This window comes from Maniola jurtina, chromosome 24 (genome assembly GCF_905333055.1).
Source record: "Maniola jurtina chromosome 24, ilManJurt1.1, whole genome shotgun sequence".
Classification (NCBI taxonomy): domain Eukaryota; kingdom Metazoa; phylum Arthropoda; class Insecta; order Lepidoptera; family Nymphalidae; genus Maniola; species Maniola jurtina.
Genome location: NC_060052.1, coordinates 1,946,505 through 1,966,971, shown reverse-complemented (window position 1 = coordinate 1,966,971; position 20,467 = coordinate 1,946,505). Strand labels below are relative to the sequence as shown.

At 36.0% G+C, this 20,467-nt stretch overlaps 2 protein-coding genes across 12 annotated transcripts in view; one reads left to right on the top strand and one right to left on the bottom strand.

Annotated features, from left to right (window-relative positions):
* Window positions 1-6,379, top strand: part of LOC123877630 — a 32,833-nt gene extending 26,454 nt beyond the window's left edge. The window contains exons 5-8 of one of the 2 annotated variants that reach the window (XM_045924455.1): window positions 152-1,223; window positions 1,391-2,567; window positions 3,269-3,471; window positions 5,550-6,379. In XM_045924455.1, the coding sequence (XP_045780411.1) occupies window positions 152-1,223; window positions 1,391-2,567; window positions 3,269-3,471; window positions 5,550-6,227 (3,130 nt within the window). In that variant the 3' untranslated portion in view covers window positions 6,228-6,379. The remainder of the gene's footprint in view (window positions 1-151; window positions 1,224-1,390; window positions 2,568-3,268; window positions 3,472-5,549) is intronic. The other variant, XM_045924454.1, reaches the window with a different exon arrangement.
* Window positions 6,380-11,714: 5,335 nt separating this feature from the next.
* LOC123877641 (hexosaminidase D-like) lies at window positions 11,715-16,824 on the bottom strand. Of its 10 annotated transcripts, none has more exons than XM_045924482.1 (5): window positions 16,772-16,824; window positions 15,253-15,591; window positions 14,184-14,375; window positions 13,252-13,364; window positions 11,715-13,049 (listed from the first exon to the last, which is right to left on the bottom strand). In XM_045924482.1, exons 2-5 carry the CDS (start codon window positions 15,550-15,552, stop codon window positions 12,089-12,091), a joined length of 1,566 nt encoding a protein of 521 aa, XP_045780438.1. In that variant the 5' UTR covers window positions 15,553-15,591; window positions 16,772-16,824; the 3' UTR covers window positions 11,715-12,088. The 10 variants fall into 10 exon arrangements, with proteins under 10 accessions (XP_045780438.1, XP_045780429.1, XP_045780436.1 ...); XM_045924473.1 differs by having other exon boundaries at window positions 15,253-15,836; window positions 16,781-16,817; XM_045924480.1 differs by having other exon boundaries at window positions 16,781-16,814.
* Window positions 16,825-20,467: the final 3,643 nt, after the last annotated feature.

Here is a 20,467-nt window from a genome sequence, read left to right as displayed (position 1 = left end):
AGCCTTATATGTCAACACCAAATTTTATTGGCAAGTGATACTCATCATATTGCCAAATATGCAGTTGTAATACTATGATGTGGACTATTATCTATTCAGTTTGCCTCGTCGTACTGTGAAGTTCTGATTATAATTGAACAGTCTATAAAAGAAGTGCTTTTTATATTTCCAGGATGAGTGACGAAGAAAGTGATTCTGATTTTGTTGTATCAATAAAAGTTCCCGAACGAAGAGAATCCGGAGCAACACTTCCACCGATCAAAAATAAACCTGACGATATGGAGAACGATTCATATCAACATCAGATGTCTATCAGAAAGAGGCGAAATTTATCAAAAAACCGAAGCCAGAACCCAAGACAACGTGAAAAAACTCCTGAACCAGGTAGAGCTAATATTCCACATGAAGACACCACATCTGATGATGAAGAAAATGAACCACAACGAACCTCAAGGGAAATTGAAGCCGACAACACATATGAAGAAATGAAACGTTTAGTTCAAGAACAGGCTAATGCCAAAGACCCTGTATATGATTTAGATACAGAGGAAATTTTAGAGGCTAGAGCACAAGCAGCCAACGAACGAAGGCGAAGAAGTATTTCACCTTTTGCATTACCTGATAAAGAAGACTTATGTAATTTGCAACGAAAAGGGAGTTTTATTGATCCCGAAAATAAGTTGTTAAGTACGAATTATTCAATAAGTTCTAAAGATGATGGCCCGAATCGAAGAAATTCCATAACAATGGAACCTCAAGAAAAACAGGAAACTAAAACTTCGTTATCTCCTCCAGTATCGCCTACAAAAAAAGAGTCTCCACAAACTTTACCAGCACCTGCAAAGAAGTTAGATGAAATGGTCTATCCCGATGAAATAAATAAAGAGACAAGTGATAAACCGAAAACAATTAAACCTGTTAAGAAAGAGGAACCCGTCATCACAGAGAAAGAGGTAAAGAAAGTAAACAAATCAGAACCTACGCCTGCACCTGGAGAGCTTGTAACTAAAGTAATACAAGTTGAACGAACTCCAAGTAAAAAACTAACACAAGATCAAAAACCGGTCGTAGAAGTAAGAGAAAGAGTTGTAAGAACTCCGAGCAGAAAATCTGACACTAAACCAGTCGTCGTAAAACAAGGGGTCCCTAAATCAACAACTGAAACACAAACTAAAGTGCCACCGGTAAAACCAGCAAGAAGCAAATCATCATCAAGATTCGTGGTCAGTTTCTATTTAAAGTTGTTTGTAATCATAATAATTCTTTTAATAATAGGATTGTATTTCCAATTGGCTCCATAAAATGTTAACAAACACAAAATATGTAATTAGAAACATTTAACACATAACGAAGATACACTAATTAAAGTTATTCATAATAATATTTCCAGAGTAAAACTAGCGAAAGTGAAATGAGTGAAGATCAAATGACTCAACAAGATGCTAATTCTGGTGGAACTAGGCGCAAGATTGTACCAACACCGCGACGGTTTAAGAAAAATAGATCCCCGAGATCTCATTCTGCTCAAAGAATTGAAGATACAAGAGGGCTTGATAAAACAGGAACAGGAATGAGCGAAACTAGTCGGGAAATAATAGAGTTATTGCAAAAAGCTAGAGCTCGGAGTTTGTCGATACCTAAAGATGATCCTCGACTGCCAACTGAATATAAACAACACAGTAGAACTTTACAAACTCCCAATAAAACTCCAGTTAATTTGCGACACACAAGAGGTATATCTTGTCCGAAAACTATACAAATTATTAGTGATAAAGAAATTTTATCTGGTCTGGCTAAGTCCAAAATTAATCTAGAGCATGAAAGGCATAGCAGACATAGTTCAGGATATGTTGAGGCAAGCCAATCCGAGTACACATCTAGCTGTTATTCTACTTCACCGAGTGAAAATGAATACGAATTCGATTTACTTGAACGATCAGCTGAATTAACTCGTAAACTCAATCAATTAAGAAAAAGGGAAAGCAGAAATGAGAGTGACAAAATTTCGACTGAGGAATTCGACCAAAAACCAGAATCAGAACCAAAATCTGTGCTTAGAAAACGATCAAATGCAGGTAAAAGTTTATCGAAGAGAGTTGATAAAGAAAGTGCAGATAAAAAGCCAGAAAAAGAAAAGGACATTAAAGCCAAAAGTGCAACACGATCGCGATGGAAACTGATCGCAAACTGGCAAGAATTTAAGCAAGAATATAAAACAGAATACGATAAGATAACATGTCTTAGGAACAGATGTTTTTGTGATCTATTTCTGATGATTATAATGTGTGGTCTAGGTGGAATGATGTTCAAGGCTTTAGAAGGATCTTTTGAAAATGCTTATAAGTGTAGTACAAGAAATGTGAAAAGAGATTTTATTGAAAGTCTTTGGCGTGGGAGCCATTACCTTAGAGAGGAAGATTGGAAGTCTCTAGCAAGAAACAAACTGTATGAATTCGAGAATCAATTGCATACAGCTCATGAGGCTGGTGTAACATCTTATAGTGGGCAGAGATCTTGGAATTTCATGAACTCATTTGTCTATTGCATGACATTGGTGACGACTATTGGTAAGATATTTTTGTTATGATAAGAACAAAAACTTGATCCGAAAAATCTCATGTTGTACAAAAAGTTGCAGATATTCTTATTTTGTAAATTGTGTGCATAATGGTAGTATATTTTGTATTATCAATGATAATGAGACTATCATTTGTGCTGCTTGTGTAATAAATTAATGTCTGATCCATTTCAACCCATTTCATCTTTTTATTTACTCAATGTGAATACTCACTCTACATTTGCCATTATATTTTTTGTACCTATTTATGTACCAACTTAACCGAAATAATATTCTATTAAATTACTTCTCGAATATTTAAGGATTGTCTTTCATTTCCACTATAAACTTCACAGTTTGATTCCCATAATTAAATATCCATAAACCAAAATTTCTAACTTATCCAGTCAACTTGTAAAATAAGTTGTTTTGTATGTTCCTCCAATACTAATTCTCCTAGTATCTATTTTCTTTTAAGAAATTCGTTAGTCCTAATCCTATTTTACACAATCTCTTCATTGAGCCAAATTGACACATCTAAATTATTGTCATGCCTTTTATAATGTTTTCAGTAGAAAAGAAATATCACTAGTTTTAGAACTGTTGATTAGTTTAGTTAAGAGATGGCGTACTTTATAGATAGATATAGCATCATTGATTAAGTGTGCTTACCTATATTGATTAATTTATGCTATATCTTCTAAATTTCAGGTTACGGTCATATAGCTCCTAAAACAACCTACGGTCGGGTGGCCACTATAGCTTACGCTATTGTCGGCATACCACTGTTCTTGATCGTGCTGGCTGACTTCGGCAAGCTGTTCACTAGGATCATTAAGTTCTTCTGGGCGTTCATTCGTCGGTTCTACTATACACGAAGTTGCAAACGAGTCAGAAGAACAGCACCTATGCAGGTATTCAATATCTTATTAATTAGTTTAGCAAGACTGTCTCGTTGGTCTAATCAGTAGTTAGCACGTTCAACTGCAGATGAGGTCCCAGGTTCAATTCCCAGGTCGAGCCAAAAAAGTTCAGTATTGGGTTTTCTGTTAAGTAATTCTCAGTACAAGCCCGAAATTAGGAAGTTGGTGTTGTGTTGACCGGTGAAGCCGTTGGCTCTGCGCCTGATTTCTCTCTGGTCGTGTCGAATTTCCGTCTCATCGGGCTATGAGACTGAGGGAATAGAAACTGCAGCTATGTTTGCGCACATACTTGTGCACAATAAAATCTCCCGCGCAGTTGGCTAATCTCTATGGAGATTGGCCGCCATGGCTGAAATTCGGTTGGGAGGATAACTTTGAAGAATTAATTCTTAATAATAAATATTAATTAATTAATTAATAATAATTAATTATTTTTCCAAACTTAAAAGAGCTAACATAGATTGGTACGGGCTTTTATCAGATCTTTTTTGCCATAATTAATAGCTGATTTTAAAAGGTCAGAAGCGGTGTTCGATTTTGAGCCTATTAATGGACTTTCCAAAAATCCTTTTTAATGGGGTCTACGTTATGGAAGTAACCTACTTGCAAAACTTCAAGTTTTTAAACCCATTTATAAAGATAAAAGTGATAAGTTTAGTTTTCAAACATTAAAAGTGCAAGACGGTAGGCCACAGATGAAATTAGCAATTCTTTATAGGTACTATTTAAGCCATACGATGTATACATATTTTCTACTTGTTAGTAAACATTTTAAAAGTATGTATGTTTTAAACCTATCTAGGCTTTAAACTTAATTAGCTGTAATAACTTCATAGAAAGGTCTTCAAGGAATCTACTAGAAAAGTGTTTTAAGTTTTAATATTGGTTATATTCATAACATTATTCAACATAATATAATTCTATAATATAAATCTTAATATATATAATATAAATCTTTAATAAATTGCCATCAAACATAAAATCACTTCCAATAAAACAATTTACGCAAAAGTTGAAAAAATGGCTGCAAGGAAAAAATTTCTATTCTTTAGAAGAATATTTCCAACATGATAAAAAAAAACATGATATATAAAGAAAATTCTCCTGATCTTGTTCCCAGGAAATGTTTCAAATTACTCCTTTTAGGAACGAAACAAAGCGCCTCGTGCCCTTTTACTCAGGAATGAGTAATGGTTCCGCTCCGAGCCATATGTTCCTGTACACTTTAGTATTTTTAGAGTTCCGTATCTCCAAAGATAAAGGGAACCCTTATAGGATCACTTTGGTGTCTGTCTGTCTGTCAAGACCCCTCAAGGGAATCAAAACCTTCAGGTTACTTCCTGTTGACTTGGGGCAGGTAGCGTTGTCTTATAACCCAAGTAAAGGGAAAAATCCGAAAACGGTGTACGTGTGGTTACATCACAAAAAAGTGACTGTGACATACGGACGGACAGACAGGCAGACAGACAGACATGACGAATCTATAAGGGTTCCGTTTTTGCCATTTGGCTACGGAACCCTAAAAATGTGTTATTTATTGTACGATGGGACTGGACCCTTCGTGTGCAAGTCTACCTCACACAATATGACCGGTTCTTTTTTAGGGCTAAAGCACACACGATACTTTTAAAATCAGCGACTAACGATTTTGCGACGTATGATTGCATATGAACTGCGTATTTGCCAGTAAGAATTGATTTATAATAATAATTTATTCGTGCGTTCATAGAAATGGTGCTATTTAGGTCATTTTTACTTACAAATACTCTGACACTATGAAAAGGTTGAATGTTTCTCTTACTTTTAGATGTAAAATTAGTTTTTCAATGCAATCCCAGCTGCTAATCTGAAAGGGATATGGCAGTTGTTTCTAAATCTGTACGCCAAAATTAAGGCCAAGATTAATAAAACAGGTGGAGTTAAATATAATTTGCATGTTCTAGCTTCAAAAGCGATCAAATTACCGATTGCAGATGCTAAAAGAATCGTGTGTGCAGTAGCCCTTATACTTTTTGTAGACAGAAGTTTTCTTTGTTAAGATAAGTTATGTGGAATAATTTATATTTCAGGAAGTAATGAAGGGTCTGAACACATTCTACGACGTCGTGCGCCGGCCTTCACAGATATTTACGGAGGAAGATATAGAAGGAAGACCGATGCCTGATGGCGATAAACCTCCGCCGCTGGAGAGGAAGTCCAGTGATGTGCCTCCACCTTTACCACCAAAACCCAGCACTCTACCTAGAGACTTCGAAAACGAAACTGAACCAGAAACCCCTGCCCCATCAGTTTTCGAAATAGATGACGAATTCAATCTACCAATATCTGTCGCTATAATCATTCTAGTATTTTACATAATCATTGGTGCTGTAGGCTACAATTTTTGGGAGTCTTGGAACTTCTTTGAGTCCTTCTACTTCGTCTTCATATCAATGTCGACCATTGGTTTGGGAGACATGGTCCCTGATCATCCAATGTTCATGATGGCATCGATTTTGTATCTAGTATTTGGTCTTGCACTTACATCAATGTGCATTAATGTTGTTCAAGTGAAATTATCAGATACTTTTAAGCAAGCCAGTGCGAAGCTTGGGGCTACTATTGGTCTGAAGGTAGCAGAAGAAGATGGTAGTTTGGTTCCAATGACTCCTCCTCCTATTGAAGTTCCCGCTGTCCATAAACCTAAGCCTGAAGCAGAAGAGAGTAGAAGTAAAGAAATAGTGGAAGAAGACACCAAGACTAGGTAAAGCAGTTGAATAATCGGTTGTTATAGGTATCGTGTGATTAGTAGGAATAAGTTATAACGTATGTGATAAAGTTTATTATTTATTATATAAAGTTTTATAATTATATATTTTATATTGATGTTTGTTGCCGTGTGTGTAAATAAAGATTTTTACGTTTTATTCTTGAATTTTATTTTGATCTAGTTTATGCCCGTGCCGCCAAGCGAGTTAGCGTTCCAAAAGGATTCCGTGTTGAAACCAAAGGGGTATGGATTTAAAAACTACCATACCACCTCCAGGTGAGCCCGCTTCCATCTTAGACTGCATCATCACTTAACATCAGGTGAGATTGCAATCCGGGACTAACTAATAAACAAAAACACACGATTTCCCGAGTAGATGGCGAACGTCTTCTGTACCTGAATAAAAAAAATGGGCTTGCGCTTGAAGATAATCATGCTTAAAAAAAGAATGATTGAGGTGGGATTGAACAGTAAATTAGGACAGAATGATTCATTGAAGGAAGCACTAAGTAAGCACTAATTAATTTTTTAAGTAGTGAATTAGTCATTGGCTTATGTATGCACGCATAAAATCAGAGACTTCGTCTCACTGATGTTTTTACACTGTGGTAGTACAGTCAGCAACAAACCTTTTGCACCCGCCAGTACAAGCGACTATGGGCGGATGCAAAGCTAGCTAGCCTAGCTTTGTTGCTGACTGTACACACAGAACGCTGCCTATATTTTACATAAAAATGCCGTTATGTACGCCCCAGGCAACACGTTAAAGCTAATGGGAGTGACGTATGCCGCTCGCCTCAAAAGCTTTGAACAATTTAATTATGCCCCTGCAATCCTGTCGGGGCTGCAGCGACACTGTCTGGGTCAGATTTCAGGTAAGGCCGCTTTGACACTTCCGTTTTTACCCCGACTACGACAATGCCAAAAGAAAGGGTTGTGGTTTTAGCGGTCTACTAGAGGATGCCCGCGGCTTCGCCCGCGTGGATTTCGGTTTTTTAAAATCTGGGGCTGTTGAATTTTCCGGGATAAAAACTAGCCTATGTCTTTCCTCGGGATGTATCCCAAGTCTGTACCAAATTTCATTAAAATCGGTTCAGCGGTTGAGCCGTGAAAACGTAGCAGACAGACAGACAGACAGACACACTTATATTAGTATCTATGTATGTATGAATGTTTGTATCCAGATTCTGGGAAATTAAAGAGTTCCCATTGGATTTTTAAAAAAACCTTAAACATTATCTATTAAATAAATGTGAAAGTGTATGTCTGTTGGTTTTTTGGTAAAAGAAGAAATACGAAAACCGTGAATTAAAATGTGTTCTCGAAAATAATTAGTTTTTTAAATCACTGTCTGTAATTAACTTACAGTGTTGCACATAAAAGTGATAATATATCTTGTACGATAATACGGAACCCTCCGTCTGCGAGTGCAATTCGCACTTGACCGGTTTTGTCTGCTGTATGTCGATGTTTAAAACGCTGCAAGGTTTTAAAAAGCCATGTGTGTAAGCAGCCTAATTAAAGGAAATACATTTTACCTGGATTTGAACGGCTCTTTTTAGAGTTCCGTACCCTAAAAATGCCAACGGAACCCTATTTTTAAGTCCGTCTGTCCGTCAGTCTGTCAGCGGGCTGTATCTTGTAAACCGTAATAGGAGCGTAACAGCATAGGCTTTGTAATAGGGGGTCCCGTTGGCGGGTGCCGGGTGTTCGGGTATGGAACCCTAAAAAACCAGCCAAGTGCGAGTCGGACTCGCGCACCGAGGGTTCCGTACTCAGGTATTTTTTTCGACATTTTGCACGATAAATCAAAAACTATTATACATAAAAATAAGTAAAAATCTGTTTTAGAATGTAAAAGTAAAGCCCTTTCATATGATACCCCACTTGGTATAGTTATCTCACTTTGAAAATTGAAACACATTTTAATTTTTTTTAATGATGTAACCACAAATTCGCGGTTTTCAGATTTATTCGTGTACTTGTGCTATAAGACCTACCTACCTGCCAAATTTCATGATTCTAGGTCAACGGAAGTATCCTATAGGTTTCTTGACAGACACGACGGACGGACGGACGGACGGGCAGACAGACAGACAGCAAAGTGACCCTATAAGGGTTCCGTTTTGTCTTTTGAGGTACGGAGCCCTAAAAAGTAAGTAAATATACACTTTTGATTTATTTGTACTTGAACAGCTCTTTTCATTCGCAGTACAGATACATTGATTGATTACACTCAGACATTACGGGGAAATTGTGCCCCACAGTACTTTCATGAAATTAAAATGAAGCTATTGTTGTTAAAATGTGATCATTTACTTTAGAGCGCTGGTAAAATACAACAATAATTCATTTAGCGGCAAAAAATACACTCAGTGAAAATTTCAACTCTCTACCTCTTACTGTTCATGAGATACAGTCCGCTGACAGACAGACGGACGGACGGTTTAGTAATAGGGTCCTGTTGGTATCCTTCGGGTACGGAACCCTAAAAAAATAAGAAAATATACACTTTTTAACCCCCGACCCAAAAAGAGGGGTGTTATAAGTTTTTAACCCCCGATAACCGAGGTTCATAATATTATGTCAATTGACAAATGTCAAGCTGTCAAGATGGACGTTGCCTAGATAAATAATTATTTATTTAAAAATGATGTTTTGGAAAACTCGGATACTCGGATACTTTGGTTCGTAGGCGCGGAATAGTCCAAGTCGGGGGTGTTATAAATTTTTAATTTACACTTGTTGATTTCATTTGTGCTTGAACAGCTCTTTTTATTGATTTATTGATTTATTTTTTATTCGCAGCACAATATTATTAACCCCCGAACCAAAAAGAAGGGTGTTATAAGTTTAACGTGTGTATCTGTGTATCTGTGTATCTATATATCTGTCTGTGGAATCGTAGCTCCTAAACTAAGGAACCGATTTCATTTAGTTTTTTTTTGAAAGATGGGGCTTGATCGAGAGTGTTCTTAGCTATAATCCAAGAAAATCGGTTCAGCCGTTTGAAAGTTATCAGCTCTTTTCTAGTTACAGTAACCTTCACTTGTCGGGGGTGTTGTAAATTTTTAATTTACACTTGTACATTGATTGATTACACTCAGACATTACGGGGAAATTGTGCCCCACAGCACTTTCATGAAATTAAAATGAAGCTTTTGTTGTCAAAATGTGATCATTTATTTCTGAGCGCTGATAAAATGCAACAATACATTTTCCTTCCTTTATTGTCTGCAAGAGCATTCGATTTCATTTTACTGAGAATGATTTCTTTGACAAAAACCGGCTAAGTGCGAGTCAGACTCGCGCACGGAGGGTTCCGTAGGGACTCGCGGTTGAAATGTACTTATGCCTATCTAAATTAGCACTTATTATAATTATTAAAAGGATTATGTTTTTATTTATTAAAAAATATTATGTGACTAGAATCATTTCAGTAAATAAAGGCTATATTTAAATATCAATTTATTATTTATATGATTTCTGTATCAGTAGCATGGCTACGCAAGCTAAACTTTTAGTGCTTTGAATTAAGGACTCAAAAACGGATTAATTTTCCAAACCAGTTTTGACCATTGAATTCAAACCAGAAATACCTAATTGCTGTCAAGATTGCTGTTTAGTTTTCGGTTAGCATATTGTGACCGGTTGGTGAGAGCCCTGTTTTTTTACAAATTACGACTCTGTTGAGCGAAATTACCCAGTTACATAATGACTTAATTGATTTTCGACGGTGTAAGTTAATTATAATTATAGGCCTTGATATTGGATGAATTAACCACTAATTCATCCAAGGCCTTGATCGATGATTAGGCACTACCTATATGTCAGTGACAGCCACAACAGGCGTGGGTTTGAGTCAAAACAGTTTATAACGCGTACAAACTAAGAAAGGGAAAACACGTCCACCACATTTTGTCATCCTAGCTGCCTTAGGTGTCAATAAGTTCCGATTAGGTAGGGTTGGCAAATCACTGCCTATATTGTTAACCCCCGACCCAAAAAGAGGGGTGTTATAAGTTTGACGTGTGTATTTTTGTATCTGTCTGTGGCATCGTAGCTCCTAAACGAATGAACCGATTTTAATTTAGTTTTTTGTTTGAAAGGTGGCTTGATCGAGAGTGTTCTTAGCTATAACCCAAAAAAATCGGTTCAGCCGTTTGAAAGTTATAAGCTCTTCTCTAGTTTTCTTATTAGACCGGTTATTACTATCCGGCCAATACAAATTAGTGTCCAGCCAAATTGTAATGAAAATGTGTCGGGCGGTTTTTTAAATTTTGAAAATTTTACTTGTAATAATAGTTGCAACGAGGTTCTAGTTTTCTTATTAGACCGATTATTACTATCCGACCAATACAAATTAGTGTCCAGCCAAATTGTAATAAAAATGTGTCGGGGGTTTTTTAAATTTTGACAATTTTACTTGTAATAATAATAGTTGCAACGGGGAAACAAATTGACGTGATTTTTCGCATGGGTATATACAATTTCAAGACCTGGAGAGTAACAAAGGCTACTTTTATCCCGGAAAATCATAGAATTTCCACTGCATTTAAAGAAACCTAAATCCACGCAGACAAGGTCGTAGGTATCAGCTATGACTTTATACAAAGGCGTAAAGTTAGGTACAACAAGATTTTTATCTTTTCTACAATAAAATTGTCTTGTTACCATGTTACAGAAATTCCCTTTATTCTATTCTACATGAACAATAAAAACATGAACATTATTCCAGTAATAGGATAAGAGCTTTTTGTAATCACAAAGAGAGAAAATCCCATTAATATTGAGAAAACGTACGCTCCCGGAATGTGATTACGTATTTTCATTTTGTCTTTCACGTTGTTTGCATTATCTTGACAGTTTTAAGCCTGGTCCACATTATACCAGTCGCTCGAATATGTGAGTTTTATAAAATACTAGCTGATACCCGCGACTTCGTTCGCGTGGATGTAGGTTTTTTAAAATTCCCGTGGGAACTCTTTGATTTTCCGGGATAAAAAGTAGCCTATGTGTTAATCCAGGGTACAATCTATTTCCATTCTAAATTTCAGCCCAATCCGTCCAGTAGTTTTTGCGTGAAGGAGTAACAAACATACACACACACAAACACACACACACACATACAAACTTTGTCCTTTATAATATTAGTGTGAAGTGTGATGTGCGTTCGTCTGTTGCCTTTTACCTCTCAAACTACTAATTTGAGAGTATATTGGTTGAGATGTGTCGAACGAAGGCGACCCGTATATTATAATCCATATTTAATAATATAAATGCGATCTGTCTGTCTGCTAGCTATTTATGACCGACCCATAAAACCGATTTTAATGAAAAATACAAAGACAGATTACATCCCCAGAAAGAAAATAAGCTACTTTTGGTAGCGAAAAATCAAGGAGTTCCTATGAGTAATGGGAAATTTAAAAAAGTTAAATCATTAAATGTTTAATTTTATTTAACAGGGTACATTAAAGAATTATTTTATCGTTCAACATTTTAATACTAAGCACTGTATTATAAATAATTTAAATACAATATAATGCTCTTAGAAAAATAAATACATAATTATACGTGAGCGAGTGAGTCTTATAACTTTTTACTCTAAAGGTTGCCTGGAAGAGATTGCTCCAAGCAATAAGGCCGCCTTTGCACACAATTGTTTTTTCTGTTTTCTTCTTTCTGTGATGTGTTCCTTTGCATGTGTTTTTGTGTGCAATAAAGTGTTCTATCTATCTATCTATCTATCTATCTTTTTGTCACATGTGTTTTAATCAACATTCTTTATTGATTCAAATTAGCTAAGAAAACCATTATTACTTGACTATGTTATTGCTATGCTATTGGTTTGTTAATTTATCTCTTCCCTCGTATCACCCACGGAGGTTTAGCTGTTGATTTCATGTAATTTTCATTCTCGAGTAACATATACATCATCTGTTGTGAAGACATCAATTTATGATTCACATATTCAGCGACAAAATGCTTATTATAGTACCGAGATAATTGTTTAACCATCTTATCCTCTAAAGCTACTAAATCATTAAGAGTCTTTTTACTCCACTTGATATGTTGATCATCAGTATCGATATCATTATTGTAGAAAGCTGTACTTTTTTGCAGAATGTCTTTAACGGTTTTTGATATATAAGATACAAACCTGTCACAGTGATTAAGAGTTTTGTACAAATCTATACCATCAAAATAGCATTGATTGACATCAAAATAATCAATTTCGATCGGATCAGTACAACGTAGTAAAGCAGTGAAATCATCATTCAAATTTTTGTTGAAAAAATCACTAAGATTGTCGCATTCAACCCAATCGTTTCCACGTTTGAAATGTTGAATCAGTAATAGATTGAGAAATAAACTTGGAATTGATACGGGTAACAACTCACAAGGAGGTGCATTATGGAAGTACCGCGACCATCCTGTCAAAATAATCCCTTTGAAACTGTAGATGTCTTGTTCACCACCGAATTTGTAGTTCTGTATAAGTTCCATCCAACTCAAATGGTTCGAAAACCGCTTCTTGATATTTGGTACCGTTGCATTCATACCATCAGCACCTTTGAATGCTGATGCTATCCATATATTATCGAATTTCTTATGATACATGTTCAAAGCTACATGCGATACTTTCAGCCTCGGCTGGTAATTCCAATAAACTGGTTCTACCCTCAAATTCTTTACAATCCCCCATTCAGGCATCGACATAGTTCGTAACATGTCCTCCCACATTAAAACTGTAGTTTGAGGACTTATTTTCTTTATGAAGTCCGTTGTAAATTTCACGTGGTTCAAAAATAAAGTTCTGAAAATTTAAAACATAAATTTTATTTATGTTGATAGAGAACGTAGCAAGGTCTCTTATTGTTCTTGGGGGATTTTGTACTTTTTCCATCTATCTTTCTGTCTGTTTATATTTGTATGCAAGTCTATTTATTTGCTAGACCACAATAAATGAAATAATCTGGTTCGTGTGGAACGTGTTTTGAATAAAATAATTCACTTACGCGTTTGTTTGGTTACGTTGCAAACATTGCTTGCATTTGTTTATGTGGTAGACTTCATCGGCACCAATGTGGAAATAATTTAACTGGAAGATATTTCGATGGAACTGTATGACCTGAAAAGTAAACAACAAAACATGAATAAACGTGAGCTGTGCGCGAGATCATTGAACAACATACAAGGGCTGCTCGAGTCATCCCTTTGATATCATAAGAGGGAGAGAGCAACATATAAAAGTAAAGAGTTTACCCGTTAGAAAGAGAGGTCTTTATTAAACTTTAGACCGCAGTGTTGTGCGAGTAGAATTGCACTTTATTGCGTCACAAAAGAGTCACTTATTTACTAACCCCAGACCCAAAAAGACAGGTGTTATAAGTTTGACGTGTGTATCTGTGTATCTGTCTGTGGCATCGTAGCTCCTAAACCAATGAACCGATTTTTTTGTTTGAAAGGTGGCTTGATTGAGAGTGTTCTTAGCTATAATCCAAGAAAATCGGTTCAGCCGTTTGAAAGTTATCAGCTCTTTTCTAGTTACTGTAACCTTCACTTGTCGGGGGTGTTATAAATTTTTAATTTACACTTGTTTAAAAGTCTGCGAAGTGAGCCTTGTGTACCTCTAAAGTACTATTAAGTATTCTGTGACTAAAGATACATTCGCAATCCAGTTTCCAAAACGTATGAGTTTGTTGTAGGCTTTCTGGGCGCGTTTGGAATCCTAGTAGCTTTAGTTTACGCAATCAATTATCACCATTATATTATTAACTTAAAACTCCACAATTTTAAGTGTACAATGGTACCCAATTTGAATAAACAATCTAATTTTATTTATATTCGTAAAACGCGCGTTGACTGTGCCTGAAACTGTTTACATGTGCAAAGGCCTTTACGCTTTTACTTATGTAATTTATTTTTGGAAAACTAAAATATCCATTACCTGCTTTAGCATATTCTTGATTAGGATTTGACTCTCAGATTTGCTCGGACAGATCACGTTAGAATGAAGCGGCACTTCCCTCAAATGTTCGAACTGTTTTAGCTTCAATACATGTTCCATGTGACCAAAGGTCTGGATTAGAGGGATTATGTCGAAGCCCAAATTCACAACCATCTTTAGGAAATCCTGCAACTGAAAAAGCAAAAAAAAACATCCTTGTTGTGATCAAACCATTTCCGGCTCACTACTGAGGATAGGTCTGAAATGAAATGAAATGAAATTTTATTTAATTTCATGGAACGAGAAGAGTTTAGGCCATAGATTGCCAAGCTATGGTCATCGTGAGGTGGAAGGGGAGAGGGAGGGGGAGAGGGAGGGTGGTTGAAGGTTAACGGTGAAGAAAACATAGGTAACCTGCGTGTCTGAGAGTTCTTCATAATGTCAATCCGGACTTGACCAACGTGGTGGACGATGGCTAAGCCCTTTTCACTCTGTGACCCGTGCTCAGTAGTGAGCCGACGTTGGGTTGATGATAATGACAATGGTGATTGTAAGCGCTGGATACAGGCGATGTCAATCAACCGATAGATGCCCACAGCTGAACATAAGTCTTGTAAAGAGCCTCGATAGCTCAACGGTTGAGGAGCGGACTGAATTCCGAGAGGTTGGCGGTTCAAACCCAACCGTTGCACTACTGTCGCACCCACTCCTGGCACAAGCTTTACGCTTAACTGGAGGGGAAAGGGGAGTATTAGTCATGATTAGCGTGGCTAACATTCTTTAAAAAAATGACTTCCATACGCCACAGTATTGCGCCGCATCGCCTGAATTCAGCGAATATCTAAACTATGGTCGTCAAAATATATAAGCATATATTACTAGCAACCCGGCATTGGTCGGGTAGCTTATTACAATTTTCATAGGGATCTCTAATTTTTTATATACAATAGAGCCTATGCCACTCAGGAATAATGTAGCTTTCTACTGGTGAAAGAATTTTCAAAATTGCTTCATTAGTTCCAGAGATTACCCCCTACAAACAAACTTACAAACTTTACCTCTAACATACCTCAGATTTCCTATAAGCGTTTCTCGCTTTCAAATTGGCTAATGGACCTTCATATGGAAACATGTCCTCATATTCTATTAAGAAGCCAGTCACTCCAAGCTCATGCAGTTGTGGCAGTAGTCTCTTAAGGTAACCAAGTTTCGGTGGAGATCCCTTCAAATCCAAATGTATCACAACATTTGGCAAAGTCACCGCAGTGTTATGTACTTGGATCTTATGATTGGTTGATTTGCTCATCAGTTTTTGTACCAACGAGTATGATACGAAAAGGTACATTGAAAATAGAATCAGTGATATCATGAAGAAGTTTATTTTTATTCGTCGACATTTTTTGAATATCTGAAACATCTTCGTTTAAATTTTGGTCTTGATTATTACTATTGTTTATGATTGAGATTAGTTGGCTTGGTTTAGAAAAATCCAAAACTGATTATAGCCAGCGATGTAGCTTATTTAAGCACTCGGTTTTAGCTTGATTTTATGATATTTTAGGTACTAAGATGCTACACCAAGTATTTAATTTGATTTGGAAGATTCATCATAATATTATTAAGAGTTAATTTTCATTTACGAATTGAAATTCCCTGTAAGATTTTAAGTATTTTGAGATTTACATTTTCACTAGATTTCACAATGATTCCACATTTTACGTGCCATCGAAAAAACTGGTTTTTGTCAGCGATGTGTATGCATTTCAGATGTAATTTTTTATTCAGAATATTATTGTAAATTGAAAAGAGCAACCGCCGAGTTTCTTGCTGGTTCTTCTCGGTAGGAACGGCATTCCGAACCAGTGGTAAATTATTTGACGATTCAAAAGCACTTGTAAAAGTTTATTTGAATAAAAATCTATTCTATTCTATTCTATTCGAAATTTAGTACATTTTAAGCATTAACGTAAGGTTTATTATGCGAACAATGTTTTCCGTCTTTTGTTATTAGTCTGTTTTCAATCATTGTTAATTAATTTTCACTAAATTACACTTCTTACAAGATGATTTTTTTAATTTTCTTTTTTAATTTGAACTATTATTATAACTCTGTTTTATACACTTTATACCATCGTTAATGCTACTGAATACGTGTTATTAAACCTATTCAGTGAAATTCAGTATATTTTAAGCATTAATGTAAGGTTTATTATACGAACAATGTTTTCCGTCTTTCGTCATAAGTTCGTTTTCAATCATTGTTAATTAATTTTCACTAAATTACACTTCTTACAAGATAATTTTTTTAATTTTCTTTTTTAATTTGAACTATTATTATAACTTTGTTTTATACACTTTATACCATCGTCTATGCTACTGAATACGTGTTATTAAACCTATTTAGTGAAATTTAGTATATTTTAAACATTAACGTAAGGTTTATTATACGCATAACGTTTTCCGTCTTTTGTTATAAGTCAGTTTTAAATCATTGTCTATTAATTTTCATTAAATTATACGCCTTAAAAGTTAGTTTTTTTTTAATTTTCTTTTTTAATTTGAACTGTTATTATAACTCTGTTTTAAACACTATATACCGTCGTTAATGCTACTGAATACGTGTTAATAAACCGGGTCACTGTACACTGAGTGAAAAAATCCCTCTGACTTTGAGCTTGTACGGCTTCGGCTAATATTTCTTTCGCTAAATCTCTTTAAAGATTTATTATTTTTCTTTGTTAACTTGTTGTAAGGTTCCTACTAGGCATTAGCCCTTACTCGCAACTTCATCTGGGTGGTATTTTCACACTAATATAATAAAGGCAAAAGTTTGTGTGTGTATGTGTGTGTGTATGTTTGTTATTCCTTCATGCAAAAACCTCTGCACGGATTTGGCTGAAATCTAGAATGGAGATAGATAATATCCTGGATTACCACATAGGCTACTTTTTATATAGTCGTATTTTATATATACAATATTATATAGTATCGTATATAGTATTTTATATGTTTTTTATAGTCGGGCTAACTTAGACTAAATACGTGAGTATAGTCGTAACAACCTGTACTTATAACGGAGATCATTCACGATGGTTTAAACAGTAAAATTCTCTAATTGATGGAAGGGGCACAACTCATTGCACTGAGGAATCCAGCACAGTGAGAAAGAGTGCCAGAATCACACTATCACACTATCAAACTTCACACTAATACTATAAAGGCGAAAGTTTGTGTATATGTATGTGTGTGTGTATGTTTGTTACTCCTTCACGCAAAAACTACAGAACGGATTCGGTTGAAATTTAGAATGGGGTTAGATTATACCCTGGATTAGCACATTGGCTACTTTTTATCCCGAAAAATCAAAGAGTTCCCACGGGATTTTTAAAAAACCTGTATCCAGCTAGTCATTTTCTAATGGTGTGGTTTTCATGGGATAATAATGTAGTTGGTTTTCCGATCGTTTCGCATGTATTTTCAAACCTAGGACATCTTACAAGGTCATTACCATCACTGTCATTATCAGATAGATACCTGTAGAATTGATAATGATATTGGTTAATTGCCTAACCGCAAACATGCCGCATTAATTATTAATTATGATCCAACAATTATAAACCTGGTTTGGGGTTGTTAATTTTCGCGGTTATAAAATTTATTACGCGGGCTATAGTCTAAACTCCACAGCATCATATTTCACTATTACCATACGTGGGATTAGCTTTGTGCATATTATATTAAGATCATAAATATATATGCATCATGCGGAATGCCGTGCATTCGCATGCATGTGCATGGATTCAACACATGGCCGCTATGTGCTAACTATGGCCCTTATAAGAAAGCTTTGAGCACAAAACAGATATGAGGAGATCCGTAGGAGAATCTCATTCACCAACTCACTCAACGGATTGCAAAGCTAAAGTGGCAGTAGCCAAGGTACAGTCAAAGGCCGTAAGTCGTTTAGCACCTATGGTCATATTCACGTGGTACGGTTATGCATATGCGTCAGATGTATGTGACGTGTTTATTGAAAAATGTCATAGCTGCGACAGTTTTTTGATGCAATAGTTTCGCGGAATTGCTACTCGAATTCTGAGGCCAACTCAACTATACATTGAACTGCAGATGGTCGATGGACGGTGCAAGATTTTTTTCACAGTTAAACCCCGCTTTTAGGTAAAACCTAGTTAAAACTAATTTTGATTATAACTTAAAAGCCTTTGTTACAACTTGTTTACATGATTTTTCGGTTGATTAGTTGTGCTTTAGTTTAGACAAAGAAATACTTGAAAATTTAAATGCATTCAATTCAATTTGTCCATTTAGTGAAACAGGTGCACGCTTAAGAGGGCTCCTCCGTCACTCGTTTCATACAATCGTAGTTCCAATTTCATTTGAATACTAAGCTACCAAAGTCCATGAAATTTTGCAGACATATTCTAGACACTAATATCTATGCCTGTGGTTTTCGAGATTTCTGTTAAAATATTCGGTTTCAAAGTTACGTGGTCTTAAAAATTCACATATAAATCTTTGAGCCCCTGTAATTTTAAAACTACATATTTTTAGAAAAATCTAAAACACCACAGACACAGATATTAGTTTCTAGAATATGTCTGCAAAATTTCATGGACTTTGGTTGCTTAATATTCAAATGAAATTGGAACTACGATTGTATGAAACGAGTGACGGAGAGAGCCCTGTTAAATGAAGCTTTTCAAATTAATTTATTCTGCAACATAAAATACGAAAGCATAACATTTCGCGTGTCATTTAGAATGGTTCTCTATAGTATTATAAAGTTCATAATATTATTTTAGCTGACGTAATTGGCGCATTAGAGTTTACTAAGCTGCTAGAGTGGTATAGCAACCGCAACGCTTTGAAATTTATGAGCACAATATTAGATTAAAGCCCGAACGCTTATGTTAGTCGTTGTTAGGATTAGACTGGTTTTTGTATGCGGGTTTTTACGGATTTCTCTACTGAGAAATAGCAAAATCCGTAAAAAGCCGCATAACGATAGTTTAAACGACTTTGACAGACAAACGCCAGTAGGTCGAAATTAACGTTTAAACTATCACCAACTCAACTATCACGTGCTACGTTTTCACGGCCCAACCGCTGAACCGATTTTAATGAAATTTGGTACAGACTTGGGATACATCACGGGGAAGGACATAGGCTACTTTTTATCCCGGAAAATCAAAGACTTCCTACGGGATAAAAAACCGATATCCACGCGGGCGAAGCCGCGGGTATTCTCTAGTAAGTATATAAATTGTTTATTGTCCACTAAAGAGCACGGCTTTCCTCTCAGAATGAGTGTCTATCCTCTAGTAGGTATAGTCCTACTAATATTATAAACGCGAAAGTTTGTATGTATGGATGTATGGATGTTTGTCACGCTTTCATGCAAAAACAGGTAGACGGATTTGGCTGAAAATTGGAATGGAGATAGAGTATATACCCTGGATTAACACGAGTTACTTTTTATCCCGGAAAATCAATGAGTTCCCACGGGATTTCGAAAAACCTAAATCTGCGCGGGCGAAGTCGCGGGCATCGGCTAGTATAATATGAAATTCCGAAAATCCAACATCCGTATTTTACAAAATTGATAGGTACCCGTATAATATTGTGTAACAGCTTAGTACAAAGTTATGAGATGACCCTTGGGGGCGATGTAGCGAGCGAAATGGCCGGCTCGGCAGTCAGCAGCCATGCGGGTAATGACTTTACCTCGCAAATTGCTGATGTATGCCATTTACAAACCGTCCATGGAACATGGGCATTAGACATGCACTGATTGAATAATCAAAACAGAATTTACAATAAAACTAGTTTATAATAAAAAGTAAAGTGACTTTAATCTTATATTGAGTAAAAAGTAATGTTTGTCGGTCAGTCTATTTGTTCGTTACCTATGTGTTTGTGCATTCGTCGTTCATCTGTGAAACTTTGTACTGTGTTTGTTGGGACTTCCGGGAAGGTGTCTAACATATTATCCAATAATGCGCGAGTCGCATTGCAACGGTAGCCAGATATTAGCTAGTATAATAACTAAAGTTATAAAACCTAATACTTATCAAATATCCGTGTTCAACAAAATTGCTACACGTACAATACTGTGTGACAGCTTAGTACAAAGTTATGATGACCCTTAGGGGCGATGTAGCGAGCGAAATGGCCGGCTCGGCAGTCAGCAGACATGCGGGGATGGTAATGACTTCACCTCGCAAATTGCTGATGTATGCCATTTACACACTGTCCATGGAACA

Coding starts and splice junctions, on each gene's coding strand:
- LOC123877641 (XM_045924472.1), bottom strand. Junction 13,365..14,183: donor TCAAGAATATGCTAAAGCAG/GTAATGGATATT, acceptor TTTACTTTTCAG/GTCATACAGTTCCATCGAAA. Junction 13,050..13,251: donor CAACGTAACCAAACAAACGC/GTAAGTGAATTA, acceptor TTAAATTTTCAG/AACTTTATTTTTGAACCACG.